At 42.8% G+C, this 13,156-nt stretch overlaps 1 protein-coding gene across 2 annotated transcripts in view; it reads right to left on the bottom strand.

Moving 5' to 3' along the window:
* The window catches only part of Rbks (ribokinase), an 84,189-nt gene that overhangs the window by 49,150 nt on the left and 21,883 nt on the right, over positions 1–13,156 (bottom strand). For both annotated transcript variants that reach the window (XM_005367964.3, XM_026789695.1), the window contains exons 2-4: positions 10,073–10,205; positions 2,704–2,767; positions 1,515–1,577 (exon numbers count right to left, since the gene is read on the bottom strand). In XM_005367964.3, the coding sequence (XP_005368021.1) occupies positions 1,515–1,577; positions 2,704–2,767; positions 10,073–10,205 (260 nt within the window). The remainder of the gene's footprint in view (positions 1–1,514; positions 1,578–2,703; positions 2,768–10,072; positions 10,206–13,156) is intronic.

The following is a 13,156-nucleotide window of genomic DNA, read 5'->3' as shown; positions in this document are numbered from 1 at the left end:
TACCCTAGCATGTAGACACTGTGTATGCACTCCCTACCCTAGCATGTAGACACTGCCTGTGTATGCACTCCCTACTAGGTAACCACTTAAATAGCCATCTTGATTATCAGACGGGCTGCTTAGATAGTGCAGTTCTTGTGTTTATTCTAAGCTCTGCACAGCAGCACAATGCTACAGCAGAACATCTGTGTCATTTGCCTCACTTGCTTTCGTCATGTAGGTGTCATGTCACCTCCCATCATTACGTGAAAGCCAACTGCGGAACAATAAGATCTTCTCAGATAGATTACACTGACATACATTCATTATTGTTATAAACATTCTATTTTATTATTACATAAATAAATAAATCTCTTACAGTCTCAAATTTATAAACTAAATTTTACTATAGGGATATACTTACAAGAAAAAAACATAGAGAGATGAGGATTCTCGGCGGTCTTAAAATGTATTCCTTAATGGCAATGGATCTCAACCTGTGCGGTCAACCCTTTTGGGATCACATATCAGATATTACAATTCATAACATAGCAAAATTACAGTTATGAGGTATAAATGAAATAATTTTATGATTGGGGTCACCACAACATGAGGAACTGTATTAAAGGGTCGCAGCTTTAGGAAGGTTGAGAACCCCAGCTCTAAGGATAAGGGAGAACCACTGTATATAAATCAGACCTTGTAACAGATCCTAACATATCCCACAATGCACTAGGTTCTATTACATACTCCAGGGATGCCTTGTCTTTCTAAATATAGACCTAAATTTAAAATAAAAAACTCAATCTAGATATTTTTACACTTAGAACAGTTGGTAGATTATGAAATCTCAATTTGAAAGTCATTGCTGGATTTTGTTTGTTTATTTGTTTGAGACAGGGTCTCACTATGTAGCCCTGGCTGTCCTGGAACGCCGTGTAGTGTAGTTGAGGCTGGCCTCAAATCCACAGAGATCTGCCACCACGCCTAGCTGTGGTTACTGCTTTTAAAGAGAAACGTTCTAACTATGGCAGAACTATGTACATTGACTTTTGAGGTTTGATTGCTGCTTAAAGACAAAATTGAATACTAATGATAAGTTAGAAGTAATTGCTTGCTGCCATTTGCCCAGTAAATAATCTATAAATATGATTCATCAAACTTTGTTTTGCATCCATTTACATTTATTTACTTAGTGGAAATGACAGGGAAGTACTTGACTATTCTGAGATACACATATCAGTTCCAAGCTCCCATGAAGGATAAAGGGGGCATGACAGGACAAAGATAATATTTGGAAGTATCTCTATATATGCTTCATATATACTAGATGGAGTATTTTACATATGATCAAGGTGGGGAACATAATTTAAGGGAAATGTTTTTATTTGGATTGGAACAGCCACACCTCAAGGTCATGGAGCAGCGGGTGTGCTAAGAGGCCAGAAGGACTAGGTAACAATTGTTGCTTCCAACCTAGTTCTGGAAGTGAGCTATCTGTTCCAGGCGGTGACACTCGCACGTGAAGCACATACCTTCATCATTGACAATTATAGAAGCAGTGCCTGTTGCAGCATCTCTGGTCTGATATGTAAATTCTACAAGAAAAGGAAGAAAATTACAATCACATAATATACAGCCTGGCATGGATAATTTATTTGAACAATTTCAATGTGACACTAATTCTTGGAAACACTTTTTAACCTTTAACCATCTGGAATGAGTTTAAAAAAATAAGTAATTAGTGCTAATTTATACCCATCACCTATACAATGAGGAAACCCGGCATCTTTACGGTTAGTAGCACCATTTCTTTGCATTAGTAATGACCCATCAAACTACCCACACTTACTACTCCTTAACACCATGCACAGTTGTATACATATGCATTTTTTAAGAAAAACATATTTCTTTTCCTCACTGTAAAAAAACGTGACAGACTTGAGACAAAAAAACAAAAGGTTAAATGTTTAAAAAATGAACTTGTTTGACTTTCTTCATTTTCATAAGCTTTGTATTTCACCATGGACTGTGGTCTGACATGGAGACATATGTTCACCAGGCAGTCTCCGGTAGCAGCAGAGAGCTCTGAACTGGAGACAGAAGACCTGCGTCCAGTCCTGGCTACAGCCCCGACTAGCTGGGTCCTATGGAAAAACCCCAGAGCCTTGCTGATCTTTGATTTTCCTTCTGTGATTTGCGTTTCCACCCTTGACAGCTTCTGTGAGGGCCGTCAGCTATGACATCCAATGACCCCTCTTAAATGACCCTTTATGAATATAGCACCTGTTTTTCCTTGTCACCTCCCTCACGGCCTTTGAATGAAGATCTGTGACCTCCCAGGATTTCATTCCCGTCTGGAGGAATGTACATGAAAGGATTAGACAAAGCGGCATGTGGCTTCTCTGGCCACCAGGGGATTCTTAGCTTTCAGTTTTCCCAACAACAAGATTGCAGAAAAAAGTTATAAACAGTAAGTCAGGTGTGGTGCCACATGTCTCTAATCTTTCCACTCAGGAGGTTGAGGCAGGAGGACTGCCTTGAGTTCAAGGCCAGTATAGGCTACATAGTGAACATCAGATCAGCCAAGGTTATACACTAAGACCCTTTCTCAGAAAAGTAAAACCAAACCAAAATAAGATTAAATTCCTAAAGAAAGTTATAAACATAGGACTAGAGAGATAGCTCAGCAGTTAAAAACGTTTAAAATAGGTGAAATTTTACCTGTAGAAATATGATTCTGTTTTAAGTTTTCTATGTAATCATTGCCAAAAGAATCTTTGCCAACCTGTACCAAAGAGATGATGAACATTAGATCTTTTACATTTAGTAAAATGTTACAATGTAGATTTTAGGATATTTAGCATTTTAAAAGGGCATATCTGCATGGTTCTTCATAAGCACTAACTAATTAATCTTAATGTAAGATGCTAGACTTGATTTCAGCCCAAGGGATGTTCTGTAACCCTGTTTCACTTACATCTCACCTAACGCACGAAGCATGTACGCCTGAGTACCACCTGCGTGCTAGTGCCCGAGGGGACCAGAAGAAAGCTTCAGATCTCTTAGGACAGGAGTCACAAATGGTTGCCAGTGGCCTGGTGTGTGTTGGGAACTGAACTTGGGTCCTCTGCGAGAGCAGTCAGTGCTCTCTCTCACTGTTGGGCTCTCTCCACCCCAGTATCGGTTTATTGAAGGCAAAATTGCGTGAGAGTTGCATACATGGCCCAGGGGATGCTTTGGGTTTTTTTTTTGAAATATTTCTTTTGTAATTCTTCACCTTCAAACCTTGTAAGCATTTATCATTCATTTATATCTCTGGACTTTCTTTGACAAAGGTTAAGATCGCATGCTAACGTGGCTGGGAAAAGGCCACAGGGCCTCAATCCTACACGGAGAACTATGGCCACTATTGAGAAGAGGAGTCTTTCCCAGGGAAGAGCACACCAACTGGTTATCCAGTGCCAAATGGTCAGCCCTGAAAGATGATACACACAGAGACAGTATACAAATTGGGCACACTGTATTTATGAATTCATGGCTATATAAACACACATATACATGTATGTAACAACGAAAAAAGGTCATGAATTTCAAAGCGAGCAAGGAGGGGCTTATGGGAAGGCTTAGAGGGAGGAAAAGGGGTATAATTATAATCTCAACAAATTAAAGAAATAGTTAAAATAAGCTTGAGATCTGGGCATGGTGGAGCTTGCTGATTACTCAGCAGGTGGAGGCTGGAGGAAGAACAAATTTAAGGACTTCCTGGGTTACCTACTGAGACCTACTTGTCCCCTCCCCCCTCCAGTGTTACAAGAAGTATACATTTCCTAATCCTTTTCCTTTTTTTTTTTTTCTGGCTCAAACCGAAGTTATTAGAAATTATTAAGAAGTTACAGTAGACCCTTAGAAAAGGTTTTTGTCTATTTCTTGCCACTGAGGGCTCAATGAACGGACCAGAAAGAGCACAATAAGACAAATGGGATCCTCACAAGGGAAACGGGTAGAAAATGCTGACGGGCCTAATAAAGACAAAGGAATATCGGGAGGCTTCTGCTTCCCAGTCACACTTTGGCCATCAAATTGACAAGAAAAATTTAAATGTAAGCATCTTGGCCAGGAGGCAAATGGTGCATATGGGAGTCAGAGAACTTGGAGTCTTATTTCTGCCATTATCAAGCTAATTAAAATTCTTTGCATTTTGCCTCAAATTGTTCCATCTGAGCCAGGCTGGAGGGTGGAACTGGTGTGAGTTCTCCCTGGCAGGCAGGAAACCAATGGTTCTCAACATTGGCTGCACATGACTATCTCCCAAGGACTTTCAACATCCCAGTGCGCTGGTCTGGTCATACTCCCGTTAAACCACACTCTGCAGGTGGCTCTGCACGGGGAGGTGACTACAGTGTGTGGTCCAAGTGCAAGAACCTAGGGCTGGGAGAGGACCATAAAGCCTTGTGTGTGCTGAGGACATGGAAATGAAGGTGAGAACACATCCCCTGGCATGCTCCGGAGGGAGACCAGTTGAGTGAGAACACAGCCCCTGGCATGCTCCGGAGGGAGACCAGTTGAGTGACAACACAGCCCCTCGCATGCTCTGGAGGGAGACCAGTTGAGTGGAGATGGGGACGCATGGCCTGTAGAAGGCATCAGGCCACCAGATAAAATAGAGCAGCAGAGATTTCTTTGGCCTGCGTTTCCTGGACCCAGCTCAGTTAGAAGTACTGCAGGTTTGTTCCCTTTGTTTTTTTGTTTCTAACTTTCTAAAATTCACTTTTGGCCAGAAATAATTAGATTTTATTTTCGGAGCTGTGAGTAGAAAGTCATTATTAACTTGACCTCGTCACTTGACTGTGTTAGAACACTGTGCGTACAATATGCTCGTGTTTATTTCCTTGCCTTTACTTCTGAGAACTTAAGAGTCCATTCTTCTCTCTTCCACCTACTCAAATTGTACCTGTTTTTCAAGCACCACTTACGTCTACCTTCCTTCTTTTGGCTCCCATTAGTCCTCTCACTTCCAGACCTCCTACACAGATTCCTGATCACTGCCATAATTCAATGCCATCCTACACTGTTTGCAACTCTACATTTGTCCACTGGGGCTCCCTAAAACTTGGAGTTATGCTAGCTTGAAATATATTGTCCTTCCCAAAGCCCGGCACACGGAAGGTGTCCCATTAGCGTCACATCATCTCAGTTACCCTCCAGTTTATTTTCTTGGACCTATCTTATTCCTGAAGGGATGTGACCATGAGCACTGGAGTCTTCTGTTGTGGCTGCAGACAAGGCTTGGTGCTGACAAGGCTTTGTTATAGCAGGGCTCTTGTCTTGAGGGCTGTTCCTGTATCTGCACATGATCTGAGGCAGTCTGTCTGTGCAGCCTGTTCCAGCAGAGAGGAGGCAGTCAAAGGCAGCTTCTACAAAGAAGTAAGCCAGGGCAATTCTCAGGACCCAGTGATCTTGCACAGAAAGGGTCTTCTCGTTATGAAGGTATTCTCAAGCACTGTTTTTCAAGCTCTCTTACTTGAAGCCCCTCAACCCCACACTTACTGTTTTCCTTGTTTACACACAGTACAGATTAATAATTTGTAACATAGAAAAACAATGCAATAAAAGCAAAAAGAGTATCATAAGATACAAAGTCTCATTTATTATTGCTATTAAATTCAGTGGCTGTAAAAATCTAGCCTTAAGTTGCTATAAATCATTCTGTTTACTTCTGGTTTCTGCTGTACTGTCTAGACTGGGGACAGACTGAGCATGGCACTGACTTGAGGAGTAGACCTTTGAGTGCACTGTCCTAACCTGCTGTGCCCTTGGTTACTGGACTTCCTGCCTGCCTTTCTAACGGAGTTTACCCACATTAGGAGTGAGTGAGTTTTACATTTGTAGGAAGCAAACTCATACAATCTCTTTAGGCCACCCTAGTGTGCTGGTTCCTGGCTTGGTCCCTAGGGTCCATGTCTGCTTGTGGTCTCCTTACATCTGCACATAACGCAGCTCTGGGCTCCCAGTGGGCCCCTGCATCTTGAGCCCTTTATTTAACATGGTTCTTGTTGTCAATGTTTGATGTTTGTTCTTTATCTCCCTTTGTGAGTGTGTGCGCGCATGAGGACACACACATGTATGCATGCTGTGTGCATGCATGTGAAGGCCAGAGGTCAACTTTAGGTGTCGTCCTTTTGGGACAGTATTCATGTTGTTTGTGGCACTGTCTCTTACTGTTCTAGAACTTTCCAATTTGGCTAGGTTGGCTGGCTAGTGAGTCCCATGGCTCCTTCTGTCTTGGCCTTAGTTAGCCTCTCCAGTGTGGGGATGAATACCAGAATGTCTGATTATTTTTTAAAAAGAAAACAAATTATCTTTTTTCATTTTACATACCAATCCCAGTTCTCACTCCCTCCCTTCCTCCCATTCTGTCCACCTTACCCCACCCCCCATCCACTTCTTGAGACAGGGTTTCTCAGTAGCTATGGAGCCAGTCTTGGAACTTGCTCTGTAGACCAGGCTGGCCTTGAACTCACAGAGCTGCGCCAGCCTCTGCCGGGATTAAAGGCATGCACCACCACCACCCGGTTGCTTTCTTTTTTAATAAACACGGGTTCTATATATTGAGATCAGATCCACATGCTTGTCACACTGCACGGGGTCTCAGTAGGGTAGCTTCGCACTGGTGCTGGTTCTTCTGCGTTAGCCTCCAGAGCGCTGGGATGGCAGACATTCACCAGTGTTTGATGCTTAGAAGGAATGTCTTACCTTGAACATTTGGCTTCAGTGGAGAAGTGGAGGAAACATTTACAGAAATCAGGCGAAGTCTATAGAGAGCTCCTGGCAGGCTCTTTGCCTTGGGATGAAGGCTTTCATTTTCAAAAATACCATCCCCAATTATCGTTGAACTTTAGCCTTAGCACACGACTCAGCTGAATGCCAAACACGTGATTCTTAACTGCATAGAGTGCTTCAGTATCTATCCGTCACTATGAACACTGATGTAACTCTTGCGTAATGTTTTGTCACAGTTATCTTTACAGATAACTCTCCTTCCTGGTTTCTCCTGGGCCACCGAGCTTCCCAGGAGAGCCTGGTATCTAGTGTGCTGAGGTGCAGCATACATACGGTAGTGTTGCTTGGAGAACGACAGCGGATTCGCTACCAGATTTTCTTTTGCTCCATCTGTTCATTTTAATCTTGATTATTATAACAATTTTGGTTTGGATTTGGAACTTGTCATCTTTCAGAAACTGCTAGAAAACAAGTGTGTTAACTTGCCTAACAAACATATACTGCAAATTGTGGGTGCTGGGGCACATCTGTAACCCCAGCTTTACAGAGGCAAAGGCAGGAGGAATGAAGGACTTTCTACACTGTAAGAAGTTCAAGGCCAGTTGGGCTGTATGAAAGCCTGTCTCACACAACCGAAAAGAAAAATGCAACACAGCACAATACTACACAGTAGAAAACTATATGAAGATGGATAACTTTTGCTATAAAAGTCTTTTAATCCTGGCACTTGGGAGACAGGAGCAGATGAATCTCTGAGAGAGTTCGAGGCCAGAGTGATCTACAGAATGAGTTCTAGGACAGCCAGGGCTACACAGAGAAACCATATTTTGACACTCACCCCCCCAAAAAAATTTTTTAAGAGGTACATACATATAATCCCAACATCAGGAACTGAGGCAGGAGGATTATGATCTGAAGGCTAATATGGGTTACAAAGAGAAACCCCTTATTAATCAGTTAATAAAAAGGCTTCATACTAGCGGTGATGTTCAGAGGCAGAGGCATTTACATTTGTAAGACTGTATTCCTTCCCCAACACCAAAACAATAAAAGTAGGTAAGTAAATCAATAAATAAAACAAGAAGACTAAGACTATCACACAGCTTTCTTAATTTAAGTATTCAAATAAATCTCTGCTTAGGTGGGATTTGCTTGAAGCCTGTTTTCTTATGTTTCACTGTGTGAACACCTAGACTAAGCCGTGTGGAACAAACATGGGATGACTGGAAGCGCATGGGAGATGATCCGGAAGCACTCAGGTGCTGGCATGAGCCTTGGGGAACAGGCCAAGGTGAAACAACCGCCCTCCCAACTGGAGCACAGTTCCCGCCTGCTCCTCTCCCCTCTCCTCACATGGTGTCACGGTTCACCCCCAAGTTCAGTTCTGCAACTCAAGGATTTCTATTTTGTTTTTCTATCTTTGCCTCAAATTCCACAGACCTAAAATAAAATCTCCAAATCTTAGTGTAGGGTGAGATCCCAGGACACATGCAATCTTGACTTTAGGCTACACCAGTAGTTTGCATAAAGCTTCCAAGAGGGGAGGTGCTCCATGTCTTTTACAGTCCCAGGTCTAGGAAAACCCCCTTGTTCCAGGACAGTCACTTTGGATGCCTACCTTCCCATACCAATTCTGTGTCCAGCTCTGGCCATCCAGGAAATCACATGCTCTTCCCAGTTCCTGAGTCCCCCTCTGTGAGCATTCCTGGGCCATTACCTAGATCTCATCAATCAAGCATGGGATAAGTCAGGTGTAAAGTTTTTTGTAAGCCTTCTCTCAGAATGCCACCATTTCTAGAATTATAATTATGTCCTGATTGCTATATTACTATTTTAAATCCTTAGGGACCAAATCTTCAGAGCAGAGGGGTTCATATTTGGAACCTTTTGTTTCCTGTGATGTTTCTGACCAAACAGCCATGAGAATGATATGCTGGTCATGGATCAGAAATGAAGACCAGCTCATTAGCAGATGAAGTGATAATTGCATAGCCTACCCATCACAGAAAGGCTCCTATGGAGAGGAGAGTGCTGTGTGGAAATGGAAATGACATTTCTGCACATTTTTTTTGAAAATCAAGAGACATCTTTTCTAAGTTTCTTTGTGCTTTTCCTATCATCTGCTGTGCGGACTAAAACCTAACTTTCCCTATATTTAAACTCACATGATTTCACCTTCTCACAATAGCAATGTTACCACTTTCAAATGATATGAAATATATAAAATTCGAAACTTCTGACAGCCAAACACAATTATTTCCAAGTTATTTCAGTAGGATTACTGACTGTTACATACTTTATATCACCGAAAACAGAAGTCTGCCAAGGTATTTGCTATGTGTGGCTATTAAAGCCTACATCCCACCGCCATTACAATATGGCAGTAGATGATGGCTTAGTGGTGAGGGGCTGTGCTCCCAAGATCTGTGCTGCTGCGGTGACAGCTGCTGGAAACAGGAAGACTCAGGCCGTTTAGAAGGTGAACTGCAGACGCCCAGGGCACAGGTTAATAATTCCCCTCGCATTGCACACTTTGGTTAAAGCTCGCTGTGTTCAGGGAATACAGCATCAAGTCATTTGAGGACTGCCACTTGCTAGAGGATCCACTCATACAGAGCATAAGAAAGCCCAATCACTCTTATTTAGATTTTTCAAAAGACTTAAAAACAGGTATTCAAATAAGTGCAAGGCACACAAGCATAGCCACGGGTTATTCTGAAACAGTCAGAAAGTGGAAGAAGTCCAGGAGCTCATCAGCGGACTCACAGATGGAGAAGCGATGGTGTACCCACAGACAGGGTACTATTTGACCACTGTCCAGGATGTAATGCTAATACATGTTACGAAATGGAGAAATCGCAAAAACAACGAAAGAAGCCAGAAGCAGAAATCTTATATTACACAGTCCGTTTATATAAAGTCTCCAGAACTGATAGGTTCATAGAGATAGAATGGAGCGTGGTGGTTCTGGGGCTCCAGGTGGAGGAAGAAACGGGAAGAAATTGTGTAAATGGACAAGAGTTTCCCTTTCGAATAATGATGTCCTGTAACCGGTTAGTAGTGGAAGTTGCAAAACACTGCAGATTACTAATTAAAGTATTGCTGAACTTTACTATTTCTTTAGAGAGGGCCTCACTATGTAGCTCAGGCTGGCCCTAAACTTGTAATTAGTTTCATGGGTAACTGGTAGCATAGGCCTGCCCCGCTATCCCCAGTGAATTGTTCACTGTACAATGGTGAAGGAGAACAGAAATGATGAGCATGAACCAGCCCCACCTCCCTGGGCCCCTCCCCTATGTTTCAAGCTTACCTTGCAGACTATGGACGCCTTCGCTCCAAGCCGAGCAGCTTGGACGCACTGGTTGGCACCTTTCCCTCCAAAGCCAATGAAAAACTTATGTCCGTGGATGGTTTCTCCAGTTTTTGGCAAGCGAGAAGTAAGACTATTATCATTTAAAGAGAAGAAAACAAAGCTCATTGGTAACTGCAGTCAGGGGACACGCACAGGCCTTAGAAGCCCGGAAAGGTATCCATGGGGGTTCGATGACTCTTAAGGAGGCTCAGCCGCCAGGAAGACAGCCTTTCCTTTCAGTTTGGGTCCTGACAGACAGAACCCATCTCTTTCAGAGAATGCCTCTCTTCTCTCCACAGCCACTGCTGTAGCAGCACTGCAAAGGACAGCTGGTGTCTGCATGCATTGGGCTTATTCATGGGACAGTCCCCGGCTCACACCAAATGCGAGCGCTATTCACAGTGGGACTCAGCTGGTGGAGCAAAGTCAAGTGTCTGGGCTTCTCCAGCACTTTAAGCAGGAGGTATACATGATGCCAAGTCAAGTGTAGGACCTAACGGGGAGAGGGAAGCAGCAATTCCCTAGGCTGAAACAATCCTCTTTGTTTACTTGAGGGTGGGGTGGGAACAGACTGATTCCATCTCCTGCATACCATTGCCATTTCATGCACTATGTAAAAAAGAACACATACTTAAAACAATGGAGCCTGAAGTACTAAGTTTAGGCTTTAACTTTTATTATGCAACATATCAATGATAAGTACACCCCTTATCCTAGTCACTCATCAGTCAGATTTAATTATTATCAGCTCCTAATTCTTGTTTCCATTTCCACTGGCATCTCAAGAAGCTAAGCATGGTCTTCACCATAACCAAGAAGCTAAGCATGGTCTTCACCATAGCCAAGTAGCTAAGCACCATCTTCACCATAACCAAGAAGCTAAGCACCATCTTCACCAAAACCAAGAAGCTAAGCATGATCTTTACCATAATGGTATGGCCAACGGTGACAGTATTACCCAAGGCAAAAATTACGACTTTTGTTCTAGGTAAATATTTTCATAATTTCAAAGGCAAGATTTGAGGAAATAAAATTTCTGAAGGATGGAAAGAAATGACTGGTTTCAAAATGGTAGGAGTTTCAAACATAGGGCCAAGCAAGAGGACGTCTGATTGCCTGACCACAAAAAGGGGCCAAGGACGGCAGATAGGACCACAGAAGTGAATCTGCTTTCTGTAGGAAAGAAAGGCCAACTAGGCTTCCAATAGAAATCAGCTGAGAATCTATGCTGTTTGAGGAGATTATAAATTTGTATTTATTAATAGGCTTGATATATGTGAAATGAGCACCATATTATATCAGAAGAGAGAGACAGAACAGTGCCAATTCCTCCAGGCCACTAACAGGTTGTTTACAGCGGGATGATATGAACTAAGGCCAGAATACACAATGGTTTCAATAAAGACCAAGATGAGCCCGTGAGCCTCTCTGTGTGCTTCTAAAACCATCAATAAATCAGCCAAGGCTCTTCCGCTCCCCAGCACTGCACTGTCAAATATGGTTGAGATTCAAGAGACTCACCAACAATTTGAAAACATCCCACTCCTCCTCTTTTCAATGCTATTTTTATCCCGGATTCTACATGCATTTATAGTACTGATGAAAAAAATATACATCTAAAAGGTTCACTTCTGAAAAAGGTACTCAATCAAGAGAAGAACGGTTTTAATGTAATGTTATTATCCTGTCATTTAATTTAGCGATGACAGTGATGATGAGATTTTGATTTGCATCAGAAATCTTAAGCATTTCAGGACTCTGTTTTGAGCAGCCGTGGTGAGTAATCCATGTGACGGAGTAATGATGTGAGTTCTTGGCTATTGACTCTGCTACAAACGGCTCTCGTCAAACCTTAAAAAGAAGAATATCTAACGTGGTTAGAGCAGGTGTAATAACTTCATTAGCAAGACTGCGGCTTGGAGGAACTTGGAGGAACAATAGGCCTCTTCAGCTCTATTTATCCTTAGATCTAGGTCACTGGTCACTGCTTTGAATCAAGTGTCCCTTTTTATCACCTGTGGGAAATCATGAGACCTACATTGCCAGGTTACTATGGGATGTGTATGCACAAATTGGGGGGTGGTGGTGGTGAAAACACGGCGGCATGTATGCGTACTTGATGTGGGAGCAGATGGTTAGATTTAGAGTCATTTCTTAAGAACATTAACCTTTATTTTCATGTGTGCCAATGTTGCCTGTATGTATATATGTCTGTGCACCATGTACATGCAGTGCCTGTGAAGGCCAGAAGTGGCATCAGATTCCCTGGGACTGGAGTTACAGACAGGGGTGAGCGGTCATGAGGTTGCTGGGAATTGAACCCCAGTCCTCTGGAAGAGCAACCAGTGCTCTTACCCACTGGAACATCTCTTTAGAGCCCTTAGCAATATTAGCTAGCACAAGGCAGCAGATACTAGCAAGTGTGGAATTATTTCATCAATCATTGAAACTTCACATCTTTGGCGCTTTCCTGTTTTCTTTTTTCTTCCTTTCCCATCTTCCCTGTGCCCTTAGCACTTCCTGTCTCCAGTTGTTAATGTTCCCTCCATGGGGACAGAGAGCAGGTCTGCTGTGTTCCACACTGCACCTAGAGTCTGCCGTTTAACAGAAGGGTAAGAGGTACTCACTTTGTCTCTTTTCCATGTTTCCTCTGTAGAACATCCATTCTGCTTCTGAATTGGGGATGTGAGGTGCTGATTATGGGATGGAGGAGGAAACGAGCAGCCATGACTATAAGACTGTCTAACAACAATCCCATGTTTTGCTATATCTTGCCTACTACACTCCAAATTTTAGCAGGATTCTTTTCTTTCTCTTTTCCTTCTCCTCCTCCTCTTTGAGACAGTCTCACAGCACATGCTGGCTTTGAACTCACTCTGTAGCTGAAGTTAGCTGTGAACTCCTAGGCTTCTCGCCTCTATCTTCCAAGTGGTAGAGTTAAAGGCTGTGCCTTCATGCCTGGCTTAGAACGAACCTTCCTTCCTTCCTTCCTTCCTTCCTTCCTTCCTTCCTTCCTTCCTTCCTTCCTTCCTTCCTTCCCTC

The sequence above is a fragment of the Microtus ochrogaster genome, unplaced genomic scaffold (genome assembly GCF_000317375.1).
Source record: "Microtus ochrogaster isolate Prairie Vole_2 unplaced genomic scaffold, MicOch1.0 UNK26, whole genome shotgun sequence".
Classification (NCBI taxonomy): domain Eukaryota; kingdom Metazoa; phylum Chordata; class Mammalia; order Rodentia; family Cricetidae; genus Microtus; species Microtus ochrogaster.
The sequence above is the reverse complement of the archived record's forward strand: the minus strand, read 5'-3'. Positions and strand labels throughout refer to the sequence as shown.